The sequence below is a fragment of the Pseudopipra pipra genome, chromosome Z (assembly GCF_036250125.1).
Source record: "Pseudopipra pipra isolate bDixPip1 chromosome Z, bDixPip1.hap1, whole genome shotgun sequence".
Classification (NCBI taxonomy): Eukaryota; Metazoa; Chordata; class Aves; order Passeriformes; family Pipridae; genus Pseudopipra; species Pseudopipra pipra.
Window position 1 is genome coordinate 67,695,049 of NC_087581.1, and position 14,446 is coordinate 67,709,494.

Genomic DNA, 14,446 nt, shown 5'->3' on the forward strand with positions numbered 1-14,446 from the left:
GCTGGCCCTTCCTCGCCCCCCCGGCTGCGGCGCGGTGTGCAGGCGGAGAGGAGAAGCCCCAGAGGAGACGGAGGACGGGGCTGGTGGCTCTCCCCGGACGGTCCTTTCGGCTCCCGGTTATGAAGCTCAAACCGTGCCCCACTCCCCAAACCCCTTCTCCGCCCAGGCAGGATGGAGCCATTCGGTGCTGATAATAGCGCCGAGGTGGGAGTGTGAGCAGCACTTTCAAGTCTTGTCTGGTCATTGGAGATTGAGGGGTACCCATCTTACACAGCACCAAACAGACAGCAGAAATATTCTGTTCACAATTCTTCACTGTTTTATTCTATTGTAGAAGGTGTTGTCATGAACCATTATATGTAATCTGGAGCCCTAACAGGCAAGACATAAGAACATTACGAAGTAGAGACATAAAATATCAACCTCTCTTTCGCAGCTGTGCTCATATGACCAAAATCTGTTCTAATAAACAAGTCAGTGGTATGTAAATCTTCTTACAAGGCACTGAAGGTGAAAAAATTGTAATTTAGTTGGGCTCATATAGCTAAACAACAGCTATGTTATAGCAACATTATAATCTCCCCAAAGCATTATGGGATAACATGAAATCATTCTTCTGCAAGAGAAGGATAAATAACACTTTCATCAAAATATCTTCTCCTGTATTGGGTAGGTCAAACCAGTTAATAGTGTTAATCATCCAGACTCAGGAAAAGAAGGCAGTTTAAGAACACCCCAAAGAACGGGTGTCCCACCCAGAGTCTTCTATTTCATTTTTTTCACGTAGGTTTCTTTTTTTTTTATTTATTTATTTTTAAGGCAACAGCCCTGCAACTTGGGTCCCCCTGTGTTTCAATGCTGCATTATCATGTGCAAAGTCAAAGCCAGCAGCGGAAGGAAGAGAGAACGGGAAAGCTGGTGAGCACTGCTGGTGTCTGTGCGGGTGTGGCTGGACCGCCCGTGGCCCCGGGGCTGGGATTCGACCGTGATGTAGCCATTAATGATGCGGATCCGGGGAGGATGGTCGGTAGCACTGCAAGGCAAGAGAAGAACATCAGTCCAGACCCAGCCCAGAACTGCCCAACAGCCACAGAGCAGGAGGTGGTCAGTCTCTGTGCCCCACTGTTAGTCTTCTGGGTTCATGGGAATGGTCTCTTGTACAAGTTACACTCTCACCAAAAGTCTTTGTCTCCTAACGGCAGAGTGCTGTCTTGTCCCTTCCTCACAAGTGTGGGCAGCTCCCCTGCCAGCCCACAAGGGCGAGGGTGCTACCCAGCTGAACTACGGAGTAGTCTTGAAGAGCAACAAGCAAGAGAGATTGAGGAGGGTGAAAACACCAGGAAAATACCTACCCTGTCTCAGGTCTACCCAGCCTGCCCATTGCTCCCACAGTCAGTCAGGAGGGTAAGATGACCATATTCCTAGTGCCTTTCAGCTAAGCAGTAAATATATAAGAACAATACAAGCATTGTTGCAGAGGAGTGTTGCTGGAGTGAGATATCCTTTCTCAACTGAGTACATCTTCCTCAGCCATGCTTCGTGCATCTTAGTGTGGACCAAACTTGTTTTTATACTGCATGATCTCTTCCACAGGTCATGAATTACAAAGAGATTGCATGTCATACTTTAAGGTGAGGAAAAGTCACATCCAGAAGCACATCCCGGAGTCACCATGAAAAATCACCACATTCCAGAGTATTTCCCATGAAAGTGAGTGCTCTGACGTGGTGATAAACAAGAACTGAATCAGAGCCCGCATGGTGCTGAATTCCCTTTATGGCAATACATGACAGAGGAGAGAAAACTCTGTGCTGTAGGTTGCTAATGCAAACTGTCCCGAACTGGGGGAGATCACACACTGCAGCAAGCCGAGAGTCAGAAGGGTCACATGCAACACTGGTGTTGTTCTCCTTGGCAATGGATTGAAAGCAGTACTTGATCCCACAGCTGTAGGACTGACATAAACCCCAGGGCCTCGTGGTGCTCTGTGGAACCTGAAGACAAATTTGGATGAAACTAAAAGCAAGTCCACCTGGCAAATACAAAAGCTGCTGCACCAGCTGCTGTTCATCATTCTTGTCTTATTTTGGCCCGTTAAGCAAAAATATGCTTTGGGAAACTGAAGGCAATTAGTATCCTTTTTAAAAACATTTACTCTTCCTTACCCAAAGGGTTTCCCTGAAGATTTGAACAATAGCTGGAGTGAAGCCAGCTGGCAGCATATCAAAGAAGTACAATTGGCAGCTAATGCGTACAGGGGCACAAACCAAAGCCATTCTGCCAAGCCCACTACAAGACTGTATTAAAACCCCTTGAGCTGCACCTTTCACATTTTCAGGCTGACAGAAGGAATCGCAGAGCCATTTGGGTTGGAAAAGACCTTTAAGATCATCGAGTCCAGCTGCAAACCTGAAAGCTGTGAATGCCCTGGCAAAAGGAACCTGTGCCTGAGCACCCCGAGGAATGGTTAGAGCAAGGGCTGAGACTCCCAGCGAGACGTGCCCTGCACACGAGCCAGGCTGAGCCCGGAGGTGTTGGATCTCCGCGGGAACAGACGCGGCTGCTCCACGAGGTGGGGCTGTCAGCTCATCCCACGCCTGCCCGGGAGCCTGGGCAGAGAGAGCCGAGACAACCCCTGCTTTACAGAAACCCAGCGCACGGACGGGCTTTGTGCCCGACTGACAGCCGCTTTCCCTCGGCAGTCTCCCAGGCATCGCTTGCCTTTCCCAGTACTGTCATGCAACAGCTCCACGTCCAGACGTTCAAGCTCTGCTACTAAGGGCTGACCCCTAGAATTAATCTGTCACCTAGCATCTGGATAAGTTTCTAGCGCAAAGGATGACTTAATTAGCAGGGGAAGAAAGGAAACATTATAAAAGAAAAGAAAGAAAAATGGCATTTGCTGCTCTCATATTTGTGCAGCAGTTTCCTAAGCTGCCGTATTAGCTTTGCTTTTGCTGCACTACTGCCTAGCAGTACTTGCAAACCAGTATGTAGCCTTAATGTACCTCCAGTTTAATCCCAGTAGCACATCTTCCCATCTTCCCTCATCTTCTGAAGGCACTGATACTGCAAGTGCACACGTATCTCACAGTCACTGCCCACTGACTTCCCTGAGCTTTGTGGGAAAAACTGAGCGTGAAAAACTGAACATGTCACAGCAGAGGCGGGGGGAGCTTAAGGCAGTCAGTCCTTACCATTTCAACTAAACAGTCTATCAACAGAAACTCCCAAAACCCATTCGCAATCAGCTGATAGCAACTACATTAATAGAAAGTAAATGATACAAGGTTATCTGGCAGGAGGGAAACATTAAGGTATACATCAGCCACAGGCCCAAGTATAGGTAGTGAGGGAAAAGCTGGCTTTTTTTTTTTGCAGGCTGCTGTAGTACTTGCAGGTAAGTAAGCTCTTCTGGGTAACACTTAACTAAGGGTTATGTGTGGACCTTTGCCCCACAACACACTCAGTTTTTTATATTAACTCCATCATCCACTAGGCTGTCGTGCTTTTTGAGACTGGAAGAATACGGAGACTGGAAATACTGCATGAATATTGTCCAAATGCAAGGAGTACATATGTCAGGTATGACAGTTTCCACACATGCAGCACTTCTTGCATAACAGCCCAAGACTTTGACCTGTACCATCTACCACTGGACCCACCCTTCTGTGATAGAGAGGACTGCCATACACTCACAATTCCTCAATTCCCAGTGCAAAATGATCTAGACAAGGCTTCCACTTGTTTTGGGCCTCATTTTTCACAAACCTAACCATGGGGAGGAAAAAAAAAAAAAAGCTATTTTGTCACTAAAAGCACAAGCAGTCTTGTGTAAAGTTTTCAGAAAGAATCATGGTGAGGGAGAAGGTCAGATCCCATCCTCAGGGTATATCTAGCCCCAGCAGAAGTTCAGTGGATCAAATTAAACAGTCTAAGTAAAGTCCATTCTGCATGACAAATCATCCCCCCTCCCCAGCCCTGAACTACCTTTCTTCAAGGCGAACCCAGAGGTCGTTAAACTGTCGCAATCTGCGTTTCTTCTGCTGCTGCTTCTTCTTCTTCTTTTTGTACTTCCTGTCTACCTTCTCCAGCACATCGATGCTGTCAGGCAGTAGCAGGTGAGGCAGGAACTCTTCCTTCTCCTCCTCCTCCTTCTGGGGGTGCAATGGCAGTGGGAGCTCCTGGGACGTGACATAGGGACTGTGTGATGATGAAAAGGCTAACAAGGTTTTGGGAGATTTTTGGCTGGAAGAAAGAGGGAACACAGACAATATTTGAAAGGGCTTTGAGACAAAATCATGATACAGATACTATCAAGGCACATGTATATAGAATAGGTGTTTCTCCCTGACATGTTGGCTGGTTGCTCATTTCTCTGCCTTATATTTCTGCCCCTTCTTTCTTAAGTCAATATTCTGATCAAAATAGTTCTCTTTAACAAAAAAAAAAAAGCTTTGGAAAAGCTTTTTTTGGCAATCTGGATCTGAGGAAAGAATGCAATCTGGCTCAGGGCGGAATAACTTGGTAATAAGTTTACCTACCTAGAAAAAGACAAAAATGGAATCACCCTCAAAGTCAGAGAAGGTCAAACCTCGCTCCTTTGGTCTACTACACATCCTCTGCTGTACTGCAGAACACAGACCAGATTATCCCTTTCAGCATTTCCTGCCCAGAGCCAAGTAACTCTGGGGAAGTGGCAGAGACAAAATGACTAAAGCCCACTAACTGATGAAGCCAGTCCTGGATCAACAACTCTCACTGGTAGCTAAAAAGCAGATTGTGGTCATGGCTACAGAAATACATCTTGCAAAATTACTGTCTTTGAAGGGAATAGCTCAAGATACCATTAATTTCAATGGGAGACCTGGCTACCCTGGACAAAGAGAAGGCTGAGGTTCTCAACAACTTCTGTGCCTCATTCTTCAACAGCATGGGCCCCAGCCATACCACTGAAGTCAGGAAAGACTTGGAGAATGAAGACCCCAAGCTCACTGTAAGAGAGCATCAGGTTCAAGACCATCTAAGGAATCTGGATTTGCACAAGTCTATGGGACCTGATGAGATTCATCTGCATGTCCTGAGAGAGCAGGCAGATGAAGTTGTTGAGCCACTATCCAATTTCTGAAAAATTGTGGTAGTTAGGTGAAGTTCCTGAGGACTGGAAAAAAGGAAATATAACTTTCATTTTTAAAAAGCAGAAAGCAGAAGACCCAGGGAACTACAGACCAGTCAGTCTCACCTCTGTGCCATGCAAGATAGCAGAGCAGATTCTTCTAGAAACTATGCTAAGGCACATGGAAAACAAAGAGGTGATTGGTAACAGCTAACATGGCTGGAGAAGAGAAGGTTGCACAGAGACCTCACAGCAACACTCCAGTATCTGATGGGGGCCTATGGCTACACAGCTTCCTGCAAAGGTGATAAATTGAAAAAGCCAATAATCAGCTCCATGATAATTACTGAAGCTCTGTTTCTTTATACTTAGAGCAAACAACATCTCTATTCACTCACAGCTTTGCTGGCCCACACTTCTCATTGTCTGGAACAAAGCAATTTGCCCTCTTCTTTATGAGCATCCTGGGCATACCTACAAGCTCAATCCACTCTGAGAGCACAGAGAACCCAACAGGAATATCTGACTGATCTTTATGGCTATGTAAAGAGAAGAGAAGAAATCCAACAGTCTTCTCTAACAAGATTAAATTGGAGACTGGCTTGGACTGAAATTCAGAATGGTAACAGAAAACCTGTGTTGGTTTCAGCTGGGGTAGAGTTAAGTTTCTTCATAGTGGCTAGTACAGGGCTATGTATTGGGTTTCTGCTGAATGCAGGGTTGATAGAGATGTTTTTGTTGTTGCTGGGTGGGGCTAGAAGAGATCCAGGGCCTTTTCCGCTTTTCATGCTGCCATGCTGACAGGGAGGTTGGGAGGAGACACAGCTGGGACAGGTGACCCAAACTGACCACAGGGATATTCCATACCATATGAAATCATGATCAGTATATAGAGCTGTGGGGAAGAAAGAGGAAGGTGGGGCATTTGGAGTGATGGTGTTTGCCTTCCCCAGTAACCATTACACGTGATGGGGCCCTGCTCTCCTGGAGCTGGCTGAACACCTGCCTGCCCACGGGAAGCAGTGAATTAATTCCTTGTTTTGCTTTGCTTGTGTGTGTGGCTTTTACTTTCCCCATTAAAGTGTCTTTATCTCAAGCCATGAGTTTTCTGGCTTTTTCCCTTTCAATTCTCTCCCTAGTCCCTCTGGTGGGAGAGTGAGCAAGAAGCTGAGCGGGGCTTGGCTGCTGGCTGGGGTTAAACCATAACAAAACCACAGACCATTGGCAAGAAACCTGGCTTTAAAAACTGAAATCTTCTCAGAACTGTGTTCTCTTTCCAGCTTCCAGTGGCACAAAAAGGAGGAGGTCAAGAAGGGACATGTTTCAGGATGGCTACAGTTTTCAATCTAGCCCATCACTGGGTGTACGTTTATTTGATGGTGAATGAAAAGAGTCCTTCCTGGAGAAGGAGAAATAAAATTGTAGACTGAAACATGAAAGCAAGAGCAGATGGAAAACAAAGATAATTTATCTTATTTCGTGCCAGGAAAATCATGGATTGGTCACATGGTAAAGTTTATTTGACAGAGACTGATGCAGAATGGGCCTTAGGCTATCAATCCCTTTCAAAATCCTTGAGATTGTCACACTCTGTCACACTTTATCACCTCTGAACTATCACAACCCTTCAGCTCTCCTCTTCAGCTGCCTCACATCACCTGCACTTTAACTCCACCTTGCAGAGTGATCCCCCACTAGCTGTCTCCGCTCACCTGATTTGATCTGCTTGAAGGCCCTCTGCCTAGGATTCCCTTTTCCCCATCTTCACTGTGTTTGTTCTTTAACTGTCTCTAAGTCCCAGCAGGGAGAGGAGTGGGCACCCCTGCTCCACTGTAGACTAGAGTACCATGCTGTCTGCAGCCTTCCCCACAGAACTCATGGCCATATCATGCTGGAGCTCAGCACTGCTACAGGTACAGGATGAGCTGCATCCTGCATGGCCAGCCATTTGTTGTGGTAGATGCAGCCTCAGACACTATTATTAGACACCCATGTACATAACCTCCTTTGCAACACTTCCTGCAGGCAGTTCATCCAGGGACCGAATAAGCAACCACTGGAAAAGGCACACAGATGCAAAAGGATGTCCTTCCTCCCCCAGGCCAGTTCCTTCTCCCAGCACAGCAGCTAAGGGAGGAGTCAGGAAGCACCTTAATTATGGCTGTGATTGTGATGACTGTTTTATGATATATAAATGCATTCCAAAGTCAGGAACAACATTTAAAACCAGAAGGAGCTTAATTGAACTTGTGGTACCATTCATAAACTGTCTTTTGCACTGCTGCCTTGTTGGAGAACCTCTTTTGCCTTCCCTGCTTTGGAGACAGCAGGGAGAAGGAACCCTTTTGCCTCCACCAGGGGCATTCATCCCATCCCATTTGCCCTGCAAATGGGCAGCACACCTCAGGCAGCCCTGTCTAAAGGTGAAATTGTGTTACTGCACCCAGTCATTTGCCTGCTACAGGAAAACAAGTATAACAATCCTGTATCTTTCTTGGTTCCTACACACAGATATCCACAAGATACCTCACAAGAGACTTTTTGTTTAGCCAGAGCACAGGAAGCAGCAGACTGTGCTGCTACTGCACAATGTCATGTTGCAGGGAAAGGAGACAACTGCAGACTTCCTTCTTCTTGTGTTTTACAACATCTCAGCCCCACTGTATCCAACACCAGAACAGTTGCTTGAATTCTCTGTCTCAGTTCAACTACTTGACATTTTTTTCCTTTCTCAATTTTGTATGGTAAAATAGTCCACAGGCACTGTCTGGACTGTGTGCAGCACTGCTGTCTAGGACAATAGCTGGATATGGTTCCACACTTATGTGGCTAGACTGGGTTTACTGTCACAGACTGCCCTGTTATCTCTCCCAGAACAAGCCCAGGATAGCAGTCAAGGGAAATCTTCTATCCAATTCCTAGAACTCTGACACACACTTGCCACAGGTCTTTCCCCCACTTCATATACTCTTTTCCTTTTTCTTGAAACATATTTCATATTTTTAAATATATTTCCAGGTCATCTAGAAATAATATAATAGTGAAGTGCCATCTTCTTTAGCTTATTCAGTCAGCTTCAATATCAAGACTCCAGGAAAGATGTTCTGTCCAGTAGTTCCAATGAGAGGTTTAAGATGCAACTCATGCCAAACTGAGGGCTTTCAAAGGCACAAGAGTCACTGGCTGGACAATGAACTCCCATGATGTGGTCAGAGAATTGGGTGCCAGCTACCCCAAGTGTCCTTGATACCAAACTTCCTAATGAGTTAAAATCTATCCCTCCTTTCCATAACTGTCTGCCTTTGATTTCTTTACAACCACATCTTTACAGAGAAGTATCAGATCTTGTTTACTCTGAAGTACCTATTAAGCTGTCTTTCTTTAAGCTTTAAGAAGCTGCTACAGCAGTTTTTAGGAATACCTAAGCTAAAAGTGAGAAAACCAACACGAAAATACCAATGCAAGCTGTTTGGTTTTCTTGTTTGTTTGTTTTAATAAATCCTTCAAGCAATGATACACTGGATTTTCTAGAATGATTCAAGTGTTACAAAATCAATAAGTCTTAAGCACAGGGGCCTTTTCCTTATCAGACCACCTGCCCATTGGTGGCAACATGGCTAGAGGCTGGCATTCATATATGAGTGGGGATAAGTCTTGGCTCAGTTTTTTTCAGTGCACGTAGAGTTAATAATATATGTCCATGTCAAGAATCACCACAAAAAAATGATCTGCCAGAGTTTGAATCTTATGGTTTTAGACAGCAGCAAAAGTGATGTAAAGCGAAAGGTGAAGTAACAAGAGTATGAGAAAAATATCTATTATTTTGTACCACATCTGTGGAGCCCTTGGCACAGACCAAGACTCTTCTCTGTGCTCTCTGCACAAAAGCTGATGGTCCTGTCTGAGAGCATCATATCAGAATTGTGGGGGAGGAGGAACAGCGATGTAAACAGAGAGGAACAGCATGCTTGGCACAGAAGGTAAAAAGAAAACAGTACCATAATTGGGACCAAACCTTTTCTCCATTGTGGTCTTTTAGCAGTGACTACAAGGAGGAGTGGGCATAGCTGACAGACACGTATTTGGTAAGATTCTGGAGAAGGGGGAGACAAGGATTGCAGATCCTAAGCTGGTGGCAAGAATTCCAGGAAGAGGTGACTCAAAAGCACATGTAATTCTCAGAAGAGAGTGGAGGAGGAGATTATCTGGCATCTGTAGTTACTGAAACCATGGAGATGGATAAAAGCATCCAGTGAGAGATAAAAGAGGCAGTAAGGGTATATCCCAAAGGACAGGATGAACCAGAACAACAAGTACCTTGGCTTAAAAATGCAGAAGAGAGCAAGGGACATGAGAGCAATCAGTCATGAGCACAGCTTGCAAAGAGACTGGGTAGACTCTGGGCATTCAGATTCCAGGCTGACAGAGAGTAATCAGAAAAAATGAAAAATAGTGGTGTAAAAGAAGGACAGTAAAAGGCAGGGAGGAGGAAGGAGAAGTGTGAAAGCCTTATGTGGTATGAGACAGCATCCAGATCTGATGTACCAAGCATGCATAGTCTGTGCTTTTCATTTAAGAGTTCAAACTTACAGAGGAGGAAAATGTTATTTCAATTAAAAAAACCCAAACAAACATAAAACCAAAAATAACGCAAACAAACCACAAAAAAAAAAAAAGTAAACAAAATCTTGTTTCCAAACTAGCTCATGGAAGAGAAAAGCAAACTTCTGGGAAGGAGAGAAGGAGCCTAGCTGAGTGTTAGGTATAGTTCCATCTGCCACTACTCCTTCATGATTGTTTACAAACCCAGCCCTCAATGGCTGCTCAGCTAGGTGAAAGCATGCATTACTTGTTGATGGCTTGTCCAGCTGGAGTGTGTTCTACCTCGTACCCTTCTCTCCTCAAAACATCAATCACTGTGTTGTTGCCCATGAAGTGACCTGCAGTTAAAAGAAAAATTACATCAGAACTCAACAAGCACACAGAAAGAAGGAGAAGAGCAACAAAGTCCTTCCTCATCACAGGAGGTGTGCCACACTCAGGGGAGGCAGGGCTTTATCTCTCCCCACCAGCATGCACCAGAAACACAGGATATCTAATGAGTGATTGCTGAACTTTCCCAAGGTCACTTCAATTACTACATTCTGCCTTTCTAAAATGCAGATGTGATTGCAATTCCTCTGGTTCCACAGGTTATTGCATAGTGGGCTGTCCAGGGAGGTGGTAGAGTCACCATTCCTGAAGGTGTTTAAGGAAAGACTGGACGTGGCCCTTAGTGCTGTGATCTGATTGACACGGTGGTGTCCAGCCAAAGGTTGGACTTGATGATTTCAGGGGTCTTTTCCAACCTAATTGATTCTATGATTCTGTGATTATCAGACCATTGTGGCTTATGTTGTGGGAACAAGCGATAAAGTTCTGACATCGCTGTTCAAGAGCAGCACTGAGCCTACAGTTGCTGGTGATACAAAAAAGGTCAGAATATGGCCGCATTTCAACACTCTCCAGCGGTTGTTCAGTTATCACTAACAATTTTTAAATTATTAAAAACCATCCAGCTGTAGAGAACAGAAAACAACTCTGAAAGCCAATGACTTAGGTCAACCCCTTTCTTTCCTCTGTATATGCCACTGGGGTCAGGAACCTGACTTCAGTCATGTTGACAAAAGTTTTGGAAATACTTAGATAGTTCTGCCCTAATTCTGTGATTTACATCTCCACTCCATTTTCAGAGAGATGTGGTGGCCATAATTTGGCCATAAGACCATCATTTGGCATCATAGTGAATATATGACTACTCAAAGGGTGCAGGAGTAATGCTGTAAGGACTGTATGCTCTGCACACAGAATGTCTTCCACTGTCACTTTAACACCTCATCAGACCAAGCTGCTGAGAAGCAGATGGAGAACAAAGGCCTTGCACAGTCCCTCATAGTTCTAGCTTTCATGAAACATTTTTTCATTTAACAGCCTGCATTAATTAAAATTAGCCTTGAGCAAATTACTTATTAGAGTGATCCCTTGCTTCTGCAGATGCAAGCAGTGCTAAACTTGACAAACTGTTCTCTGCTAAGATTGTTCATAAATATGTGGCAATAAAACCACCAGAATTATCATAGTAGCCAGGGAAAGCAGGAAGTTATAAAGAGAATTCCAAGAGTGGTGAGATTATTAGGAGACTAAACATAATGGATTCATGACTTTTCACTCCAAAATTGGTTCAATGAATTCAAGCACAAAATTCCACTTTCTCATGCCACAATAGCAAAGTGCTCATGAACTACCAGCTTCAGGCATGACAGCATCATGATGGTATCATTTGAGCACAGACATTTATGAAGATGAACTTTCCCCCAGAACCTAAGAACACAAACCAATCTAGCTCAAATGAAACCTTTTAACCAAGCACCGCAATGCACACCCATGGGGTACCATATTTTCTCACCTAGTAACTGGATTTTTTCCTCAGCTCCTCAGCTTATATTTTGTCTTCAGAAGGAGTAAAGCTGATGTGCTGTTACGTGAACCTGACCTAATACTGTTGATATCTGTTTCTTGCTGAATGGTTCAGCCCCAAAAATTCTCTAACTGAGAATTCCCTCGTGTCAGCAAAAAGACCAGATGCAGCAGGGAACAGTAATGAGCGTAATCAAGTATTGTTAATGAGTAAAATTAACCATCAGAAAGCAAACACTAGGTATAAGATGCCAGATCTAGTTTCTGTCTCTCACCTTTAACACAGAGGAGAGGTATGTGCAAAAGGAAGAGGAGAGGGAATAACTGCTCCTCCACACAGCAGAAGAAGGGGTGGCTTCCAAAAGATGATCTGTTCCTTGTAACTGACAGTGAGGTAGGAAAGACTTTTAGAGAAATACCTCTGTATTGACGAGGATAGGGGCAGTGTATACTGCAAGTTCAGACTAGGTATTCACATGGTGCAGGCAATGCTGGGGGAATTGAGTCCCATCTTCAGAAGTGAAGAGCAGTGTCAAGGCTCTGAACTCATATTTTCCTAATACAAGTCCTTCAAGAGGAAAGGGACAAGGCATAAGGATAAGCAATCTGTAGGGCAATCTCTGGTGTGAAAAAAATTTTCCTCAAGCCAGTTTAAGATGTTACAGTCTCGTGCATTTCAAGAGTGAGCTACTGAGTAGTTGCACACCATTAAACACACTACCCCCTTATCAATCTTCAGTCACCTTTGCTCAGAGCAGTGATTTAGACTGGTATATAGGAAATTACTGTAGCACATGGATGAATCCCATTTCAATCAGTCAGCCTGCTTGAGTGATTTCCTGAAGCTGGGCTCTTTCTTTTTAATTTAATGCAGTGATAAGACTATCTTTTTTATCCCAGTCATGTGTACATACCTTCACAGAGTGTCTTTGCTCATTGTTGCCAAGGCAATGAGCTATGTCTGCATGTGAAAGAAAAATGATGTGTTAATACTCTGCAAAAGAGAACCCACCAAATGAATAAATAGGTGTAAAACAGATGTGTACAAATACAAACATGTGATATTAGATTGTTCACAGGATGTGAGCAATCAGGAGCCACTCAGGCTAGGTACAAGAAAGGTTAGGAGATGCAGTGTTTGTTATCCCAAAGGTGGGCCACGTGTGCCCCATGAGACAGAGCTTGTCCAGGGCCCAGAGGATCTACAGGTTCAACCAAACAAGATAAAAAATTAAAAGAGGGAGAAAGGTGAGAGATTGAGGTACAGGGCCCCACCAGGAACCTCCCTAGAGTCAGGGCTTTTACCTCTTTTGTAGGGACCATCACAAAAAGAGATCAGACAGCCAAAACCAAGTGGAAGAAACATGAGAAAGATTCAGTCTCCAAAGTTTGAGATCAAGCAGCTATTGCTGCAAGGGAGACTTAGATGAAAGTCACATCACAGGGAGTAGGCCTCTTTCACCTGTTTTCTATTTTAGCCTCACACACTTGAATGCCTCCCAAAAGAAAAGCCTTGGGCTCTGTCCCATCAGAAAGCCTGCTCTTTTCTTTCTGTACGCGGCCCTGCATTGTCCTCACACCACTAGGTGAAGAGATGCCTCCAAGAGGTCAATTTACTCTGGCAGGGGGTGGGGAGCCATGAATCTCTATTCTTCTGTGTTCAAGCTCAAAGAGAAACTAAGAAGCTGTTGTGTGCACCAGCTCAGCCATGCACTCTACTGGAGAGTAAATAAGACCCCAGCCTTTAATCTGCACTGAAAGGAGGTGGCATGCAGGGACCACAAACAGGCGATATGCCTGAGGAACAATGCTGTTTGACCAGCACGCACTCACAGACTTGGCCACGCACTCGGACACACACTGTGCACTCCTGACCTTCCACAGTAGCAATACACATTCCTGCAGAACACAGGCTACCACTATTGCCCTGAAACATATGTCTCCTGCTTGCAGCTTTTACTGCCAGTGCATTCACAGGTGCTTTTGTCTAGATAACCATGCCAGGACTGTGGGTTTCAGTAGAGGTTCCTGAACCCAAATTTAAGCCATTGCGAGGCTGATAATTTTCTGCACCTAAGGAAAGGAACAAGGAAGTACTGCAAAACCGAAGTTCCGTTTCTGTTTTAGTTTTCGTAGAAATTGATTCTGTAAGACTGATCAAAATTACATTCCTCTCTGAATTTCAACTAAATTGACTATTCCAGGCAGATAAACAAAGTTCCCTGACCTTCTCTTAGAGCAGTGTAAAAGGAAACCCACAAGCATACATAATTCTATGTTTTACTTAGTAGAAAGATGGCACTTCCCATCTGCCCCAGAAACATGTCAGGACCTCACTATTTACAAACATCCCCAGACAATGAATCACTGAACGTGCATGTAAAGACACCAAACTGTTTGTTAGGAAACCCAGTCTGGACTGCTGACCTCCAAGATGTGGTGGGAGCAACTACAGCACGTGGTTATAACAGTGCAACCACAAAATGGCACAAATTATTCTAGCCACTGTGGGCATCATAAAGCTCAATGTTTATCTGGACTGGGAGTGCTCAAATGGACCTTTGGTGCCAAAGATTCTATGGAGCACTGAAACAAATACTTTCAAGAATGTACAGATCTTAAAATTATTTAGAAACTTCCTAGAAATGCCTATGGCAATGATCATCTCCTACCATTCTTCGTCACTTTGCCTCTCACATACACACAATTAAAGCTTTTAAACTACATGTTGGGATGCAGAAGATGGATTAATTTTAATCCAGTTAGTAAAAGTTAAGGAGTAAAAAAAGCTAGACAGAATATTTAATACGATCCAAAGCAGAAGAAGGAAAGCAGGTGAATGTAATCAACTTAGTTACAAATGAGTGCCCTTCA

General features: G+C 44.3%; 1 protein-coding gene across 2 annotated transcripts in view; it reads right to left on the reverse strand.

Annotated features, from left to right (window-relative positions):
• Positions 1-296: 296 nt before the first annotated feature.
• Positions 297-14,446, reverse strand: part of LOC135407275 (metalloprotease TIKI1-like) — a 67,476-nt gene continuing 53,326 nt past the window's right edge. For both annotated transcript variants that reach the window (XM_064642173.1, XM_064642172.1), the window contains 3 exons: positions 9,966-10,056; positions 3,991-4,248; positions 297-1,033 (listed from right to left, as the gene is read on the reverse strand). In XM_064642173.1, the coding sequence (XP_064498243.1) occupies positions 853-1,033; positions 3,991-4,248; positions 9,966-10,056 (530 nt within the window). In that variant the 3' untranslated portion in view covers positions 297-852. The remainder of the gene's footprint in view (positions 1,034-3,990; positions 4,249-9,965; positions 10,057-14,446) is intronic.